General features: G+C 38.6%; 1 protein-coding gene across 4 annotated transcripts in view; it reads right to left on the bottom strand.

The window, feature by feature from the left end:
* ZNF385D (zinc finger protein 385D) overlaps window positions 1-20,211 on the bottom strand; it is a 609,568-nt gene that overhangs the window by 244,991 nt on the left and 344,366 nt on the right. The window contains exon 1 of one of the 4 annotated variants that reach the window (XM_084619094.1): window positions 14,068-14,176. The exons of 2 other annotated variants lie outside the window; for them this stretch is intronic. In XM_084619094.1, coding sequence (XP_084475220.1) covers window positions 14,068-14,089 — 22 coding nt within the window. In that variant the 5' untranslated portion in view covers window positions 14,090-14,176. Of the gene's footprint in view, window positions 1-6,517; window positions 6,718-14,067; window positions 14,177-20,211 lie in introns of those variants that run through there. One more of the 4 variants, XM_084619093.1, reaches the window with a different exon arrangement.

Here is a 20,211-nt window from a genome sequence, read left to right as displayed (position 1 = left end):
AAGCTCATGCTCAAATAAATTGGTTAGTCTCTAAGGTGCCACAAGTACTCCTTTTCTTTTTGCAAACCATTGCTTTGTTTGTTCAAATCTTGGTAAAGCACATTTTTATAAAACAGGGATAGACTTCTCCTCCCAAACTATCCCTTTGTGATCTACATTGTGTTATGAAGGAAAACAAGAATGATATGTTTTCCAATTTCCTTTTATTATAAGTAGAATACATTCTCTCTATGAAATACAAATTCTCAATATAAGCCAAAGCCTCTGGATTCCGATGCATCCCACTAAAATATCAACTGGTCATACACAGAGTAAGGAGACACTGCAAGGTGATCTCATTATTGTGTCTCTTATAACTCTGCCTCCAAGATCAAGGTACCATAAGATATAAAATACCAAGGAGCTTTTCCAGCTGTATTGAAGACCCCTAGATTCTGATTCTAGACTTTGAAATCAATATGCCTAGACATGGAGTGTGGTGTTTCTCAACTTGAGGAAGACTATCCGAATCTGACCCCACAATGACAATTGTTTTCCCTTAATTTCCAAACCACTGATTTGACCATTCAGTCCAGTTGTTTAAAAATAAATAGATTGAATAGAATGTTATAACAATAATGCTTAGATTTTTAAACAGTTGTTGGCCTTACTAAACTGGAAAGTGAAAAATTAACAAACACCTCTATTTAAAAGCCATAAACATCTACGGCAGAACTCTTAATTTCTATAATTTTGAAAGAAGCTACTAATCATCATAGCTTCTAACCAAAAAAGCAGATACAGGGCAGATGTATTCATGATGCTATCAGGACACAGTAATATCCCTAATAATCCAAATTTCAAGCTGCAATTCTGTTTGTTTTTCCTTTGACACTGACAAGAACTTGAGTCTAAACTCTCTTGATTAGTCCCTTGCCCTGCCACGTTTATGATCGTGGTAGCCTTAGATAAAGCAAAATGAGAGATAAGAAAGAGAACAATAAAGGGATGAAGAAACGTGGGTGATAAATGGAGCTAGAATATTTATATATATATTAGATTTTGCAGCTCTGTATAGATTTTGTACAAATATCCGATCAAATCTCAGCAAACCCAGTGTTTAAGTTCACTACTGGCTGACTTACGGTTTGTGGCTCTGCTTTATAATGACTTAATGCTGCAAGAGAGCAAAGCTTCTTCCCATTTTCAACCCTAGCAATTTGACTCAACTAGGATCTCAAGCACTTTAGGTTTTGATATTTTTAGCCAATCTCTTATGCTGCATTTTCTCTTAATGCTACCAACCAACTGTGAAATTCAGTTGCAAAACTAATCTTTGCAGTAAATGATATGTAATAACCCCTTTTTAAAAATAAAGATTGTATGACCTTTGCTGTATTTTAAGAACTTTTCATGGTCTAATACCAAACTGAAACATTCCCTTTCTCAAGATCAAAGTCCAAATACATTTCTGCCTTTTTATCACTGTTCTCTCTGCCATAATGAGAGCCAGAGGCTTTGAAAGGGATTCTTGTAACCTGATAACATTTTTGCAACTGCAAGAATTTCTATAATTGCGAACAGGCAACGACATATCATAAAAATTTCATATATTTTTTTATTTGAACACAGATATATAGAAGTAGAAACCATATGACTCCAACTAGAATTCTGGAATCAAATGCTACATTACTATTTTAAAGTGTTATATGATAAAGAATTTGTATTAAATATCATTTGGAAGAAAAAATTAGGAATCCTACATTCCTAGGAGCTAGGACTAAGAAAAGTGAGCGATGGTAGCTGGGTGCTATGGGTCTGACCCTGCATTGTGTAACAGCGGTGAAAGATTCTCCTGAGCAGGATACGATTGGGCCCAAAACAAGGAAAACTCCATTCATCACAGTTAAAGCAAATATACACAAACACATTTGCTGTTAAGGGAGGTGCAGTCAAAAGCAGCTGTGACCAAATGTTCTCTTATGAAGCAAGAAAGCACTCATTTAAATTTTGCATTTGTTCTTGGAACAATTATGCCACCCACAAAGGGATAACCTTGGGAGCCACAATTTCTCATGAATTTGGAACTTATCTCTCAAATAGCACACACATCACATTTCCATAAGTATACTGCAGCCAGTTAAAGAAACTTTTAACAACCAGCTTTCATGGTATTTGAATGGAGGCATTCAACACACCACAGCACTAGGAAGTATCTAGCAGGATTTATAATTATTGTTATTTTATGTATTTGTGTGTTAATTAATTCTTCAAGTTTCAAGATATTAACTTCACTTTCCAGAAAACAAGTACACGGTAAAGACATATACACTGTAAAGTTCTCAGTATAAATATAAGGCTTCTTTAGATTTCAGGAGACAATACTTCTGCTCTTAACTACATTCTTCTGTCATGTTCACCATTCTTTATATATTAACTACACTTTTTATTGGATATGGCTGGTAATAAACTACAGTGCAGTGCATAACCCAGTATCAATGGTTTTTCACAACATTTTTTAGAAGTGTGATCTTAAAGATGCTCACTGATTCATCCTTCCTTACATAAAGATAAACAGAACTAGTGAGGGAGGACTCTGCTATATGTAATCTAGCATATACATCACAACCTTCTAAAAACAAATTGGCAACTGTTAAAATGTTTTCACTAAAACTGCTGTGAAAGATTTATTTCATTTTTTACAATATGTATTTTCTTTAAAGAGCCTGAGAGATTTAGGGAGCATTTTTTCCTTCATGACTCATCCAATATGAATTTCTCTTTCAAGAAATTGTTCCAGGAGTAAAAAGTGATACTCAGAGTTGTACCGTCAATGCAGACAAAATACTACTATGTTCGCTGGAAAATAAAACTGGACCTGGAAACAGCCAATGTGCAAACAGATATGTGATTGAATTTCAGGTTGCCTAGAATTAGGGATTTTTTCTATTTGTTCTTTTTATTTATTAATTTTACCCTTACAGAATATTACCTCCACCCTCAATCAGGCACACATCACTGCAAAATGTTCCACTTTTTTCATTTTTAATTAAAGTTTGTGCTAATCCGTTTAAAAAAAAATCTTTCCCTCCGTTCCTTTGCAGGTTTACTGGATTCTCAGAAACAGTGTTCACGGTCCCTGAACTGCAATACCACTGCAGCGTATCCCCTGGTTGACAATCATGTAATGTGCTGCTAGCTCACAACCACGTAGAACTCTCTTAAAATGCCCTCCAGCCGGCTTCATCTCCTGCCTGCAAAGAATGAACTTCATATCACATCATCTAGACCCAACAGCCTTGCCCCAAATATATATTTTGACCCAAGCAGCAGCAACAGTGACCGTTACAATGGTGCTGAAAAATAAGCAGGCTCTACTCACTGGCCCATATCATCATGCTGGGGTGATATAAATGCATGGTGCTAAAAGAGGGAGCTGAACTGTGGCAGCAATCCCAAACTGGACCTTTTCTTAAAACAGACCTGGCATACAGGATCAAATAATCTGTCAGTCATAACAATGCTTCTGCCTTTACCAGAAATTACGGCACAGAACTGGAGCAGATCCCCTGTTACCACTTTGAAACATCAGCTCTGTGACACTGACAACCACCCACAGTCTCTCTTCTCTAATCTGTGGAGAAGGTTCACAGCAGAGACTTATCGGTTGCTAAATTATTAGTAGGATAATCATCTTTGGCAAAAGTTTTTTTTTTTAAACAGTGTAAAATATTTAGTTACAAAATACTTCACGAGTATTTACTCTTTTCATTTGGTTTCCACAAACTCCAAATACACTGCCAGGTTTTTTTTATTTTAATTCCACAACTCATATTCACCTCAAAATATTGAATGCACAGTTAGTAGAATAGGTAACCAAAGTATCCACAGGGACTCAACAGCAAACTCTACATCACAGCACAGTGAGTGAAAATTAACAGTTCCTGAAATCACTGTATTTAAATTCTAATAGAAGGAAAGAGTGAAGCTTATGTCATTAAGAGCGTCCATTAGTTCGATCATTTGAAAGCTAAGTTTCACACTATATAGTGGTTCTATATACACAATATCTACACAAAATTTTCTTGGGTGTTGCATGTTTAAATATAGCAAAGTGCACAGTTATTGACTTCTTCTGCATTCAGTAACCTGGCTTTGACTGAAGAGAACTTTAGAGAGAGTGCTTCATATAGGCTTATTTCAATCATTGGATATTTACTATGTAAAAATCATATTTCCAGAGGAAAAGGATTTACATTTTTTTCATGGTAATTATTTTAATATTTACTTGGCACCCAGCATAGGGCATGCTCTACCATTATGCTACCTTACTTCAGTACCAATTAGGCCTAATGAAGCAAGTAAAACATGTACATACACACCTGCAATCCGGGGAGGGTTTTTCCCCCTATTTTAGTCTGAAAGTAGATTAACATCACACTAATAGACATTCAAAAAGAAACAGCAGCAAGAAAGATTAAAAAAAAAAGTTGGAAGCAAAATTTAAGAAATACTACAGTAAATTATGCATAAATTTTAAAATGTATATTTTGTATAAATGGTGGATAGAGCACAAGGTTCAATGTTAGGTCATAGTGATGTGTGATGCACACTGCTCTGCCTTCACTTGGCTTTGTGCAGTACTGCTTAGTACCAGTAAAATATTCTACTAGGGCAGGTGAGATTATGAACTTTTAGGTTTCTGACAGTTGGAGTAAGAGACTGCCTAGCATAGCTGCAGACGAATGTGTCATTCCCGCCTAGAGCATGGGTTGTTACCCAAAAGAAGGAAAATAGGAAGCCAATTTTATACGAATGCTACTTGAAGTTTCAGGCCAAACAAAGCATACTGAAAACTTGCATAATAGAAACTTTAGTTGAACCCTCAGAATGAAGCAGGTCACATTTCAGTTTTCCCCATTAAAAACTTGAATTACACAATTAAACAAATTACCATGTGAATCACTAAGCAGTACACCCAGTTTGGAATGGCAAAACACTGGTAAACAATGACTGACCCATGTTACACAGATATGAAAATGTCATTAAAACAGCAGATACAGTTTAATTTAAGATAGTACAGCAGACCTCTACCCAATACTTCTAACCCTTACAACTATAGTCAACCAGAAAGTCTTACCACAACTAAGCAGGCAATCGTTGCAAAGCTTACTGCAAAGAAAACATCGAACACTTGCAGTGATATAAAAACAAGCCAAATAAAAAAATAAAGCAAATCCTAATGCCAAGTTGTTTTTAATCATAAAATTATCCAATTCACTCAAACCTAAAATGTTTATGGCATAAACAATAGTTCAGCCAATGTACAGGAGTGATCTTTTCTCACTCTTCTGAGGACATATTAGAGAAAATTAATCTTTGAAGGTGGCTATTTCTGCCAGTAATTTAAAATATCTTTTCTAATATGACAACTTACAGCAAAATCACAGTTGCCTTCAAGGCAACTGATGGATTTCAGCTTTAGTAAATAAGTTGGGGGCCCTTCCCCGTATATTTTTAAGGAGGGTAAAGAAAATTAGGAAATAATGGCTACACTAAAAACACACTACTGTGTACAGTATAGCACTCACAGTCAATCATAATATCAAAGAAACACTTCTTTAAGCTTAATGTGAACTGTTGATTTAATATTTAAGGAAATAGAGAAAGCTGCTGAATGTCCCAGAAATCCTCCAGTTCTGTTCATTAATAGATATTGTGCAGCAATACATTAATACCAATGTTGCATAAGACTTCAAATATAAAAGAACAGGATTTTCCTCCCTTTCATCACATTTAAAAAAATATTTTCCATCAGTAAGTTGCAGTATTACAGTGTGATTGTACATCCCTGCACTGTATTGCAGCACTACATTAGTAACACATATCCAAGATCCAGCATGTTTTTAGGGTATGCAGCCAGTTCAGCTGCAAACCTAAGGAAGATTTCCATGAAGCTACGAAACTAAACTCTGCACAAATATTTAACAGCTCTGAGACCTCTAAAGGCTTAAAATAACATGTATTTCATGGTATGTGAGCAGCCAGCCCCATGGCTGTGATCTGCAAAGTGCAGAGTACTCGGTAAACATACCATTGCAAATAAAGCTTTGTTTCTCCTTTCAGTCTTAGAATTCTTAGACCTAAATGCTGAATGAAAACCTAATACTTACTGAGACTTCAAATCATAAACCATGCAATAATAGCTTATATATTTCATTAAGTTTGTCTGTAACTTCCCTTGCTTCACAACAATTCTTCATCCCCCCTGAGCAGAGGAAACACAAGTTCATTTAAGACAAACTGTAGGGTGAGTTCATTTTTTTCAGCAGCTAACACTAAGCCATAACCCATTCAAACAGAATCCTTTCTAAGACAATAGGTTCCTTTTTAAACTGCACAACCAATGTGGTTTTCTAGTTGTCAGTTTTAGGTGCGTGCCAGCATGAAATGTTCTTGCATCTAAAATTTTAAATAATTACTCCTATGGATAAGATGTGAGCAGAAGCAGAATTACATCATCATAGTTAACACTTACCAAAATACATGATGTTTCTCATTAATCATGCAGTCAGAATCCCACCACTGTGTATTCAGCATTAGCTCCTGCACAGGGCTGACATGTAAAACAGAGCTCCTTTCATTCTACATTGCGTGGAAATTTCCCAGCATAGGAACAGTGAGTGAGTAGTGTGCCTCCTCAGGAGGAGTGCTTTGCAGGCAGTCTTATCCCTGATACAATCCCGGTCTGATTTAGCGTTTACTCTGGCTGCATGCTGCACTGCCCATTCTTACTGTAATCTGACTCCTCCTTGTCATGTCCTTGCTGTGCCTGTGACATCAGTACTAAGAGTACTACAAACAGATTTTTTTTTTTAACTAGCTCTCATTGGGGTGTTCTAATATCTTGGTTCAACTAATCTGAGCTTTCAAAAAAAAAAGTCTTAAAATATTATACTTTTTGTCGGGTGGGTGTGTGTGTGTGTGTAATAAATGCACTCAGTGACATAATATGGTCTATTATATAATAGGCCGGGAAAGACAGCACATATATCGTTAACGTATTTTCCTCACTGAGAGCACAATCCAGAAGGGTGCTGAATGCCCTCAATTTCCATGGACCTCAATGGGATATGAAGATGGCTGGCACTTTGCAGGATGAGGTTAAATAGATGTTTCCATCCAAGTCTTGTATGAAGCTTAGTTTCCCTCTAAATGCATTTTTAAAAACCCAGAAATCGTAAATAGAAATACAGTTGTGCTCAAATGAGTTAAAACTATGATTTCTGCCCATAAATAACAACGTGAGAGACAAACTTGATGGCAGAAAAGATTTATAATGAGGTTAAGAACCTTTCACCTCTAGCTCTCAAGATCCTGTCCAAGTTGGTAAGTCATTAGCAGCTCATAGCTAGTTTGTTGTTTCTGTGACAAATGTGGTGATCCCAAGCCAGGTCCTAATAGATAGATCCCCACATGATCATAGCTGCTAGGACAACTGGCATCTTTGTTGGCAGTCTCCAGAAAAAAGACAGAAGACATAGATAATGAAATACCCCGTTGCCGTAGAGGTCATGCCTCAGATTAGATTGGATGCATATTAGCAGCACTGGGAAGGCTGCACTGTCCGTACCTCTGTATGTACCAAGTCTGTTCTGTGGATCAGTAAAGGATATTAGTTTTGTGTATTGCCAATATGGCATCTTTCACTAGTAGTACACTTAAGATAAATAAATAAAAATAAACTAAAAATAACAAAGGAAAGTACACTGAAGTGTTTATCTCATTATAGTGGGATCAAATGGGATAAATGCTTTCATTCCACAGGAAAGAGGATGACAGATATCATAGAATCATAGATGATTAGGGTTAGAAGAGACCTCAGGAGGTCAATCCCCTGCTCAAACCAGGACCAACCCCAACTAAATCATCCCAGCCAGGGCTTTGTCAATCCAGGCCTTAAAAAGCTTTAAGGATGGAGATTCCACTACTTCCCTGGGTAACCCATCCCAGAGCTTCAACACCCTCCTAATGAAATAGTGTTTCCTAATATCCAACCTAGACCTCCTCCACTGCAACCTGAGACCATTGCTCCTTCTTCTGTCATCTACCACCACTGAGAACAGTATAGTTCCATCCTCTTTGGAACTCCCCTTGAGATAGTTGAAAGCTCCTATCAAATGCCCCCTCACTCTTCTCTTCTGCAGACTAAATAAGCCCAGTTCCCTCAGCCTCTCCTCATAAATCATGTACCCAGCCCCCTAATCATTTCTGCTGCCCTCTGCTGGACTCTTTCTAATTTGCCCACATCTTTTCTGTAGTACGGGGACCAAAACTGGACAAAATACTCTATATGTGGCCTCACCAGTGCCAAATAGAGGGAAATAATCACTTCCCTCGATCTGCTGGCAATGCTCCTACTAATGCAGCCCAAGATGCTGTTAGTGTTCTTGGCAACAAGGACACACTGTTGACTCTTATCTAGCTTCTTGTCCACTGTAAACCCCAGGTCCTTTTCTGCAGAACTGCCGCTTAACCAGTTGGTCCCCAGCCTGTAGCAATGCATGGGATTCTTCTGTCCTAAGTGCAGGACTCTGCACTTGTCCTTGTTGAACCACATCAGATTTCTTTTGGCCCAGTCCTCCAATTTGTCTATGTCACGGGACGCTATCCCTACCCTTCAGTGTATCTACCTCTCCCTCCAGCGTAGTGTCATCCAAGAACTTGCTGAGGGTGCAAGTAATCCCATCATCCAGATCATTAATGGTATAATTCACTTAAATCTCCACTTCTTATCCTTAAAACCTCCACACTAAGTTCAGTTTTTATGAGGTCCCATCACTTAGGGTGCAATTATTCTAGTATCAAAGGAGCCAAACAAAGTTCTGTTGTAGATGGTGGCTATATACTAGACATGCAAGGGAACTCTACACCCCGTACAAGACTTGACTGGGTTTTATGCTACCGCCACAAAGGTCAAAAGAGTTGAGTGCAGACTGAAGGAGGGGAAAGGCCATTATATGAATTTCATGACAAGAAGGTCCTGCAAAAGAGGTGTATAGGGGTCATGGCTAAACTTGGGTGAATAACTATTTTTTCCTCTGTCAGAGCTGGAAAAAAAAAACATCAAGAAAAAAAATTCAGCTTGACCTAAGCAAAACACAAGTGTTTCAGAAAAATTGGGCAAATTGAAAAGTCAACAAAAAACTATTTTGGGTCAAACAAAATGTTTTGGTTGATTCAAAATGAAAGCTTATGCTCAAATAAATTGGTTAGTCTCTAAGGTGCCACAAGTACTCCTTTTCCATTTCATTGTGTTTCCAGGCACTTTTTTATACAAAAGCAAAAGAAACAAAGGGCTAGGTTCACAAAAGGTGAGAAGGAGGTAATGGAAGCCTCCTTTATAACCTTTACCCAGTGGATAAAGCACCCACCTGAGATGCGGGCAACCAACGTTCAATTTCCCCTCCTCTGTGGAACAGGGATTTGAACTTGAGTCTACTATTTTGTAAGCAAGGGCCCTGATGAGGTATGGGATATTCTGGCATAGGCTTCTTTCAGCCTCTTCTGTTGAAGCTTTTCCACTATGTATAAATAATTAAGTATTGACCAGACCGGGGACTTGATCTTCAGTCTCCCACCTCCTACAGGGAGTGCCCTAGTTACCAGGCTATACAGTCATTCTCACTCACTCATTTGCTGCCTCTTTGTACAAGGGAATATATTTTACCTCTAGCAGAAAATGTGGTTGCTGATGTCCAGTCCAAGCATTTCAGATAAGAAGTGGTGACATTTTTCGAGGAGGGGCAAGTAATCCTCACAGATCATCAGCAGACTTACTCAAGGACAATCTCTGCAGCCCTCACATACCTCTCCTTAGTGGGGATAAAAAAGACCAGAGGACCTATCCAATGGCAAATCCTTCAACTCTGCTCTTGACCTAGCCGTGCCTCTCCCCAAACATCTCTGCAGAGCTCTAGGTTACAAGAGGTCGCAAATCCAGCCTCCATCTTGCACAGCAAAACTACACTGAGCATGCTGAAGGAGGACCCTCTACACCAAGGAAGGTAGAGGTAGCTGTTACATTTGGACCGAACAGCAAAGGTTATAGATGTAGGGGAAGCTGATAGTAACACAGCTATTTGCTGTGGTAGCTTTATTTTTCTGGCAACGAACAGGGACAAACGAAAGTGAAGCTCTGCACCTGGTGAGTACACAGTGCCCAAATAGTTAAAGGGGCAGATCAACGCAGTAGCATTTGGAGCTTAGTTGCCGGCACAGAAGCCATCTCCTCCTCATTCTAAACAGCTGCATAATGTGCAATGCTACCTGTGTCATCGTAAATTGTCATGCATCTTGGGCTAGATCCTCAGCTGGTATAAAGCACTGTAGCTCTGTTTAAGTTTTACACCACCACAGGATCTTGTCCCTTTTAAAACTCATCTTCAGTACAGACACAGTTTGGGTGATTATTTTCACTTTTATACTCTAATGTGTTAAAACTGTCACTCCAGTTATTATATGTTGTATAAACAAAGAAAATCTATAATCAAAAAGAGCCATAAGAGAACTGGATATTTTATTTAAGTAACTTTGAATTTCCCTTATGGAGCAGATGCAAGGGAAGAGGCTGGTCTTTCTTTCTGGCAAGCTTCCATAGCCCAAATTCACATACTTCGGGCCAAATCATGCTTTCACCACATGTGTAATTCCCAAAAAATCACAGAAAGCATCAGAGCTCCAATAAACACAGGCCAAATTCTGATCCCAAAATAGAATTGCATGGCTGCAAAGGAAAACAGGATTTGGTGTGGTAATTTTAACATTCAGTGATTGGTGTTTTAGGACAAGCATTTAGGACTCTACTGAACAGAGCTTTGCAGGGTCATAAAGTAAGAACCTTCCTTATGCCTGTGAGTGCACTACTTGGACCAGGTGTCTGGGCATGCAGGAATAAGCTAGTGGGCAGGTAGAGAAAACCCTGGGTTCTTCCCTTCTGATACACAGACCAGCAGAGCTGAGCTGTCACAGAGGTGTTAAAATTTTCTGCAGGTATGGGTCAGCAGCATATTACAACCTGCCTAGAATAAGGGAGAAGTAGGGTGGGAATTGTACTTCCCAAAGACATAATTTGTGCCCCGTGTTTCTCCTGGGGTGGCCCACCCCTATGCTCAGGACCAAAGCCACAATGCAGCCCTTGGTAAGGTATATGCTCTACCATCCTGTTTTTTAACTTTGAGCCCACTCTTTTCACACACATTTTAGTACTAATTTATACTATGCCCCATGTTGGGAACTAAAACTACTTGCAGACATGTCTACTGCAAACATTGATTAATATTTAATAAAATTAATGTGCCTGCTGATTCCTGGAAACCTCACTTCTGGTTTCGAATTATCCCAGGAAGCAACCAATAATAGATTTATATCAAGATTCTTACTGGTTGGCTTTGAGGAATTTCAATCTGATAGACTTACCGCACTTTTTTTTTTTTAAGGCGAGTGCAGAAGCACATGCAGGGACTCTTTGTTGGCAGAAATGTAATACCGTGCAACAAAAGACACCAGTGACACAACATTATCAGTTTGTGTGTCTCGTATAGAAGGCTAAAAGATCTCATACACCTGAGAGGCTTCCAATTTTTCTCAAAATAAATTTCATCTATTGTGCACAGACAACCATGAGCAACAGAAATATACTGTGTTGAATCTGAAAACAAAATGGAAGCAGCAGCCCAAATCACACGGAATCTCTTTGTTTCCCTTTGAAAAATGAAAAAAAAAAAACCTCTTCAAGGTAATCTGAGCAGAATTTAAGCAAATTGGGGATGGGGGAACATTATAGATAATGGACACTTTATTATTATTTATGCCATAACAACAACAGTGCAGAAAGAAGAGTAATTAAGCCACAATTTTGCAAGAATCCAAAAGTAATTGGAAGTGTTTCCAAGTGTGCATAAATGTGTGCCTGAAGTCAAATACACTTAATACATTGGCTAGAAGTTTGGTTTGTTTTTACTTTGAAGCCATCTGGAATAGTTTAAGACATATGGCATTTTTACTACAAAATAACATAGATTTTGCAATTCCTAACTAATCCCCTGAGGTTAAATTAAAGGGGAGGGTTGTGTGAGTGTGTGTGTGTGTGTTTAACTATCATAGTAGCTCATCTCTGTTCTGATCTTTTTCCACTGGATAAAACTACCAAATGTGCTTTTACCCTTGACTCAGAAGTGTCACTTCTAGAAATCTGCAGTATTTGTCACCATGAATACCATTTAACTGCACAGTACCCAAAGGAACTCTGTACTGCCACACATGAATACAACTGGAGGAACTTAATTAATCTTCCTGTCACTTCCATGATGCTTTTCATTAGTTTAGCTGCTATCTGATCAACTGGTCCATTCTCTATTGGAAATGGCTATCCAGAACCTCTTATAAAAGCATTTTCTAGAGATAAACAAAGACTCTCCTTTTGATGTGGAGAGCCTTTACAAATCTTAGCCATGCAGACTTTATCTGTTCAATAACAGTACTTGCAGCAAACCTTATGTGTAAGTAGCTAGGATTTTCCAAATATGAGGTTTAAGAACTATGAATAGCACCAATATGCATTTATGTGTAGAAACCAAGTGGCTTACATTTTATACTGATACTAGTTTACAGTCTGGACATAGATATATTTCAAATGAAAGGTCACATTTTTCTTCATGAATAGTGATGTTTATTACAGTGCCTTTAAAAAAAACTCAATTCAACATTTCAGGCATTGGCTCTGCTTGTTATTCCACTAAGGGACCCATTCAGGTATTTGATTGGGGTTAAGATGATAAATCAGAATGAAAAATATGCCTAATGCAGAAGCTTCTTTGATCATGTCTATTGATCACAATTTGTTAGAGATATTATAATCATATAAGCAATAAGTCGTGGCAGGAAGTGATAAGTCTTATTCAGGGTTCATGTTAGAGATCAAACGTTTTTAAGAAGATCCATAACTATTTCAGTCAAGAGCTGGGTTAAGGCAATTTATGGCCCTAGACAAACCCTCTGGCCCTATCCAAGTGCCATTCCTCCTAGACTATAACCTTGCCCATTCCTCCAGGTGGCAGTGACAGGGGCCATTCACATAAGAATATTAGTTGGACTAATGAGAAATTCACCATCACTTCTGTTTCAGCAGACTGGGCCTTTACTTGCTTTTCAGACCACTGTTCCCTGTTCAGGCAGGTTGTGGTCCATCCTGGAGGACAAAGGATTCGGATATGTAGGGGCCCCCTTATGCATAGATTCATAAGGTTTAAGGCCAGAAGGGACTATTAGATCATCTAGTCTGACCTCCTATATATCAGAGGCCATTATATTTCACCAGTTACCCCTGTATTGAGCCCAATAATTTGTGTTGGCTAAAGCGTATCTTCCAGAATGGCATCTAGTCTTGATTTGGAGATAGCAAGAGTTGGAGAATCCACCACTTCCAATGGCTAATCACCTTCACTGATTTCCAATTTAAATTTCTCTGGCTTCAGCTTTCAATCATTGGTTCTTTTTATGCTTTACTCCACTGGATTAAAAAGCCTTTTCTACCCAGTATTTTCTCCCTGTGGAAGATACTTATACACTGTCATTAAGTCATCTCTCAATCTCCTTTTGGATAAACTAAACAGATTGAACTCTATGTCTCTGACCATAAGGCATTTTCTTCATCCCTTGAATCATTTTTGTATCTCTTTTCTGCACCATCTCCAGTTCAATATCCTTTTTATAATGTGGACACCAGAACTGCAAGTAATATTCCACTAGTGGACTCACCAATGCTGTACCCAGAGGTCAAATCACCTCCCTACTCCTACTCACAACTCTTCTGTTTATACACCCAAGAATCACATTAAACCTTTTTGCCACAACATTGTTGAGTTACTCATCCACTATGAGCCCTATATCATTTTTAGCGTCATTATTTCCCAAGGTAGAATCCCGTCCCCCCATCCTAGAAGTATTGCCTACATTCTTTGTTCCTAGGTGTATAAATTTACATTTGGCCATAATGAAACATATATTGTTTACTTGCACCCAGCTTACCAAATGATCCAAATCGCTCCATATCAGTGACCCGTCCTCGTCATTATTTACTCCTCCTCCATTGTTTGTGTCATCTTCAAACTATCTGTAATGATTTTATGTTTTCTTTCAGGTCCTTGATAGATATATGAAATGGTACTGGGTCAAAAGTTATCCTTATGGCACTCCACTAGAAACATACCCTCTCACTATTAAGAAAAGGAGTACTTGTGGCACCTTAGAGACTAACCAATTTATTAGAGCATAAGCTTTCGTGAGCTACAGCTCACTTCATCAGATGCATATCGTGGAAACTGCAGCAGACTTTATATATACACAGAGAATATGAAACAATACCTCCTCCCACCCCACTGTCCTGCTGGTAATAGCTTATCTAAAGTGATCATCAGGTGGGCCATTTCCAGCACAAATCCAGGTTTTCTCACCCTCCACCCCACCCACACAAATTCACTCTCCTGCTGGTGATAGCCCATCCAAAGTGACAACTCTTTACACAATGTGCATGACAATCAAGTTGGGCTATTTCCTGCACAAATCCAGGTTTTCTCACATCCCCCCCACCCCCATACACACACAAACTCACTCTCCTGCTGGTAATAGCTCATCCAAACTGACCACTCTTCAAGTTTAAATCCAAGTTAAACCAGAACATCTGGGGGGGGGGGGTAGGAAAAAACAAGAGGAAACAGGCTACCTTGCATAATGACTTAGCCACTCCCAGTCTCTATTTAAGCCTAAATTAATATTAATTTAAATATGATTTATTTATTAATTTTATGCTTTAATTCTTTAATATTAATTTAGGCTTAAATAGAGACTGGGAGTGGCTAAGTCATTATGCAAGGTAGCCTGTTTCCTCTTGTTTTTTCCTACCCCCCCCCCCCCCAGATGTTCTGGTTTAACTTGGATTTAAAGTTGAAGAGTGGTCAGTTTGGATGAGCTATTACCAGCAGGAGAGTGAGTTTGTGTGTGTATGGGGGTGGGGGGGATGTGAGAAAACCTGGATTTGTGCAGGAAATAGCCCAACTTGATTGTCATGCACATTGTGTAAAGAGTTGTCACTTTGGATGGGCTATCATCAGCAGGAGAGTGAATTTGTGTGGGTGGGGTGGAGGGTGAGAAAACCTGGATTTGTGCTGGAAATGGCCCACCTGATGATCACTTTAGATAAGCTATTACCAGCAGGACAGTGGGGTGGGAGGAGGTATTGTTTCATATTCTCTGTGTATATATAAAGTCTGCTGCAGTTTCCACGATATGCATCTGATGAAGTGAGCTGTAGCTCACGAAAGCTTATGCTCTAATAAATTGGTTAGTCTCTAAGGTGCCACAAGTACTCCTTTTCTTTTTGCGAATACAGACTAACACGGCTGTTACTCTGAAACCTCTCTCTATTATGATTCATAATGTTTAACAACATTTTGAGATCTACCAGTTATCCCATTTATAATCCATTTAATATGTGACATGTTGATTTTGTATCTTTCTAGTTTCTTAATCAAAATGCCTTACAGAAGTTCAGATACATTACATTAACACTATTGCATTTATCAACCAAACTTGCAATCTCATAAAAAATGAAATCAGGTTTGTCAAGACATATTTACCATAAAATAATGATGATTGCATTAATTGTGTTCTAGTCTGACCTCCTGTGTTATACAGGAAGTCAGCCTAGATGATCACAAAGGTCCCTTATGGCTTTGAAATCTATTCATTTTATGCTTTAATTCTTTATCAATGGAATCCCATATCAGCTTTCCTATTATTTTTCCCAGGATTGATGTCAGGCTAACTGGCCTATAGTTAGCCATGTCATTCAGCATGCCCTTTTGTTTACTGGTACATTAGCATTCTTCCAGTCTTCTGAAATGTCCCTGTTATTCCAAAATGTATTAAAAATGGACATCAGGGGGCCAGAGAACCCCTCAGTCAACTCTTTTAGGACTCTTGGGGGCAAGTTATCTGGGCCTTCTGATGTAAAAATGGGTTTCCAGAGTAGCTCTTAATATTCTCCTTGATTACTAATGGACTGGGAAATACTTCATGTGATAGGCATAGTACATCATCCTGCTTCTTTTCAAGTATACAACAGTAATATTTATTGAACACTTTTGCCTTTTCAGCATCACTATTGACAGTTTTACCATCTCCATCTAGTAATGGACTTATAACATTGCCAGGATTTCTTTTATTCTTAATATACTTTAAAAACTATTTATTGTCCATAATATAGTCACCCATGGAGTCTCCCCCAATGTCTTTGGCTTCCCTTTTCTACACTTTATAACTTTTAATTTATGTTGATTGCTAATTTATATTGATTGCTATCTGTTTCCCCTTTTTTGCATTTGTTATATGTTGCCTCCTTATTTTTAATTGCAGCCTTCACTTTGCCACTGAACCAAGAAGGACTTTAGACTAAAGTTACTCTCTCTTTGTTGATTGTTGAATCATGCCTTTTTGGCTATCTAGTAAACACTTTGTTAAATAACTCCTGATAGAGGTCATTCTTATTTTTCTGTCTGAATTTTCTCCCTAATAACTTAATTAATAATTCTCCTCAGTTTGAGAAGTTAGGCCCTTTGAAACACAAGTATATATTGCTAGGAACTGTCCTCTGTTTCACCATATTGAATGTAATTAGATCATGATCACTGGTCCCTTGGTAACCAGGCTAGTGATTAATTCATATTCATTCATCACAGCAAGGTCCAAAACTGAAGGCTGATAATGAACTAAGATCTCTGTTTCTCAACATACAATCTATGATAACTTCTACACTGTAATTCCAAATTGGAAATTGTTGCAAAGAAGGAGCCTGAACCAATGCCCACTGAAATCAATAGGAGGTTTTTGTTGATTATCATGGGAATTGGATTGGACCCTAAATGTACGATAAAATATCAGTGAAGAAGAGAAGGCTACAAACCATGTTAATTAATTCCATGGAAAACATGTACAAATTCAACAAGTCAAGTATAGTCCTCAAAGGAAAAACAAACATTCTGGGCATTCTGGTGACATAAAAGATGGGGCAAGTTACACAGCAGTAAGCTGTAACACACCAGTAACTTACATACAGAGTGGGTGGAAGGATGGGGTAAAATAAAATACAGCCTCTGCTCTTTCAACAGATATTTTAAATCAACTTACACTGGACTTTCTCATCAGCTCTGAATTTGACCCTTAAATTTACGCCTTGCAATTTTATACCCATGTGCTACACCTGTTGTGGAAAAAAAAAATGTGTTAGCATATTGTGAAAATGCCAGTGACTTACATTTATACACTGCACGTCAGGAGGTTTCAGAACTTGGGATCTCTATTGGATCATTCACACCCACTGAAATCCAGCCACCTCTGGGATAAACATGGCAACTGTTGGTAGTGCACAGCATCACTACACAGCAATTTAGAGCAGAAAGTGAGGAATATCAACTGAAACCAGAGCTGGAATTTGTGTGTGGAAAATGTAAACTACCCACTGACAATTTGATGAGAACACTGCTGTTAATAACATCCCTACATTTGCAAGATTTCCATTGGATCTTTATTTACCTTAATTTTTCATCCCATACTAAAGAATGGCATCTCCAATCTTTCTAAGACCGTGCTGAGACACTTGTTCCTTAATCTATAGAGCAACCACTGCAACCAAACAACAGCCAATAGAGCAGCCTACAGTAACTATGTGTTCCACTGAGTTCTCCGAGGACAGACATAGGCCGGCCATGTTTATCTTTAAAGACAAATTGGGATCAAAACACAAAATGCGTGCTGCCATTTACTGTTTAATCGAAAAAAATATTGTAAAATCACCCAGGGACAACTGATTTATTTTAAACTCTAAATGCTCCAGTACTTTTCTTGCAGAAGAAGATCAAAGACACTGCTTTTCTAACACACTGCCAATAACATTCAAATACTTTCGTATCTGGTTTATAATAGTTAGCTTTAAAAGGAGGGTTTCAGCTCTGTTCTCACCTTTTGATCGTATTAACAGAGCCTCTTCTCATTCTAATTCAGAAAGACATTTACACAGAGAAACTCTAGTTTGTATCAGCACCAGATTTTCTTGTTACATCTTTTTGTACAGCTCCCTTTTGATCTGCTGTATCTCTGAATTTAATTATGAAGTCTGAAAATGCCCTGCCACTATATCTGCCCGCAAAGTAATTCTATCTGTTTCCCATGTCCCAATGAAAAGACTGTGGACTTGTCTACACTTACAGAGGTGCTGCGGTGCAGTCGCACTGCTGTAGTGCTTAGTGAAGACATAATCAACGCCAACAAAAGAGCTTCTTGTAGGTAGTCCACCTCCCTGAAAGGTGGTAGCTATGTCAACAGTAGAAGTCCCCCCATCATCTACACTGTGTCAGTGTGTCGCTCAGGGGTGTGGATTTTCCAAACCCCTGAGTGATGTAGTTATAACAACATAAGTTTGTAGCGTTCACCAGGGCTGTACCTCAGAGTCAAGTTCTCTCTCACATACTACAAATAAAGCTTAAATACAACACTTCTCAAATATATTAGGGACAACATACATAATTTTCAAACACAGGCATTTAAATTTAGGCCATTAGATGCTTAAGTGGCTTGCTTTTTTCGATGGTTTGCAAACTTAGTACCTCTAAACATCAGACCACTTTTAGGTGCCTAAATATGGAGTTAGAGGGGATGGTGTCAAAGTTCAGGTACACACATTTGAAAATACTGGTCTAGGCTCTTAGCACACAGAGATTCTTCCTATGTGCACCCACCTCTGAACTCTGTGATAAATCAGAATTGTAAAAGGGCTTAATTACAGTTTACTCTACCCCTTAAAGTATAATTAGATACCTGAAAGAATTTCATAGAGGTTTCGCCAGCCACAGACTTTGCAGTTGCTTGCCTATCCTCTTCTACTCATCTAGTAAGTGAATTACCTCCAAGAAAACTGCATTCAAAGTGATTACTACTTGCGTATGGACTATCTATGAGGCAAAGTATAACTCTGAAAATAATGATTTTTTCATTTCTCTGGCAGTTCTGAAAAATGGGGGAAAAATCAGTTTGAATCAAACCAAAGTATTCTGAATTTTTGGCCACTCGAAAAAGTGAACAAAACTTTTGTTTCATTTTCAGGCATTTAAAACATTTTTTTTAATAAAAGCAAAGGAAACAAAGGGCTGGATTTACCCTCCCAAAAAACAACCACCAGTGACAACTGTGCATGCACCCACACCCACACCACCCTCATACCTGATAGGACAGTGATTAGGGAACTCAGCTATGATGTGGGAGCCCAAGGTTCAAATCCCCACTCTGGAGCAGGAACTTGAATCCAGGTCTCCCTTATCCCAAGTGAGTGCCCTAGCTACCAGCATGTTGGCTATTTGCAGAGGGAAACTCTCAATCTCTCCTGTTGAAGCTGTTGCACTTTGTATAAATACATAATAATTAAAGCAGGGAATTGAACCTGGGTCTTCTTTCTCCCTGACAAGTGCCCTAACCACTGTGCTATTGGGTGAAAGAAGAGGACTGTTTTGTGAATGGCACCTAAGCTCCTTGTGAATCTATCCCCCCTGTTTTTTGAGGGGCAGGTGTTTGTTTTGTCCAAAACTGTTCACCACCACATTTGTCTCAAATTTGCAAATAGTTTGGTTGACCAGAGTCTGAATTTTGGGGCGAATAAACTATTTGTCTGAAAAAATTTGCCCAGCTGTCGGAGGGATGTTCACCTCAGTGAAGAGGATCTGTACTAAGCTCTGTGTATCACTTTAGCTCTGCAGTGGAGCTAAAGTGAGGAAGGGCCTGCTGGTGTATCAGCATGACAGGGGGATAGAGGGGGGATGTGTCTCTCTGCTTCTGTGTGTTCTGCACAAACCAGAATCAAAAGCGATGTTGAAGGTGGCAGTCCAGCAAGGAAACAGGGTCTTCGATTACATGGATGTTGTGACCTTAACACCTACTAAAGTTGAGGGGAACGGTTGAATGCAGCCACCATTCTAACCCATGACATGGAATAGCAAACTTGTGTTGGACAGTGAGTGGCAGTATACTGCAACCCTCTGCCTTGTCAACTTCATATGCATAAGGCCTGATTTCTCATTTTTTGTGAGGGAAGTGAGTTTTGTTTAGGTGGATTTCTTTTCCAACTCC

Source organism: Lepidochelys olivacea, assembly GCF_965140295.1.
Source record: "Lepidochelys olivacea isolate rLepOli2 genome assembly, chromosome: 2".
NCBI classification, from domain to species: domain Eukaryota; kingdom Metazoa; phylum Chordata; order Testudines; family Cheloniidae; genus Lepidochelys; species Lepidochelys olivacea.
Note: the sequence above shows the minus strand (reverse complement) of the source record. Positions and strands in the feature narration are given on the sequence as shown.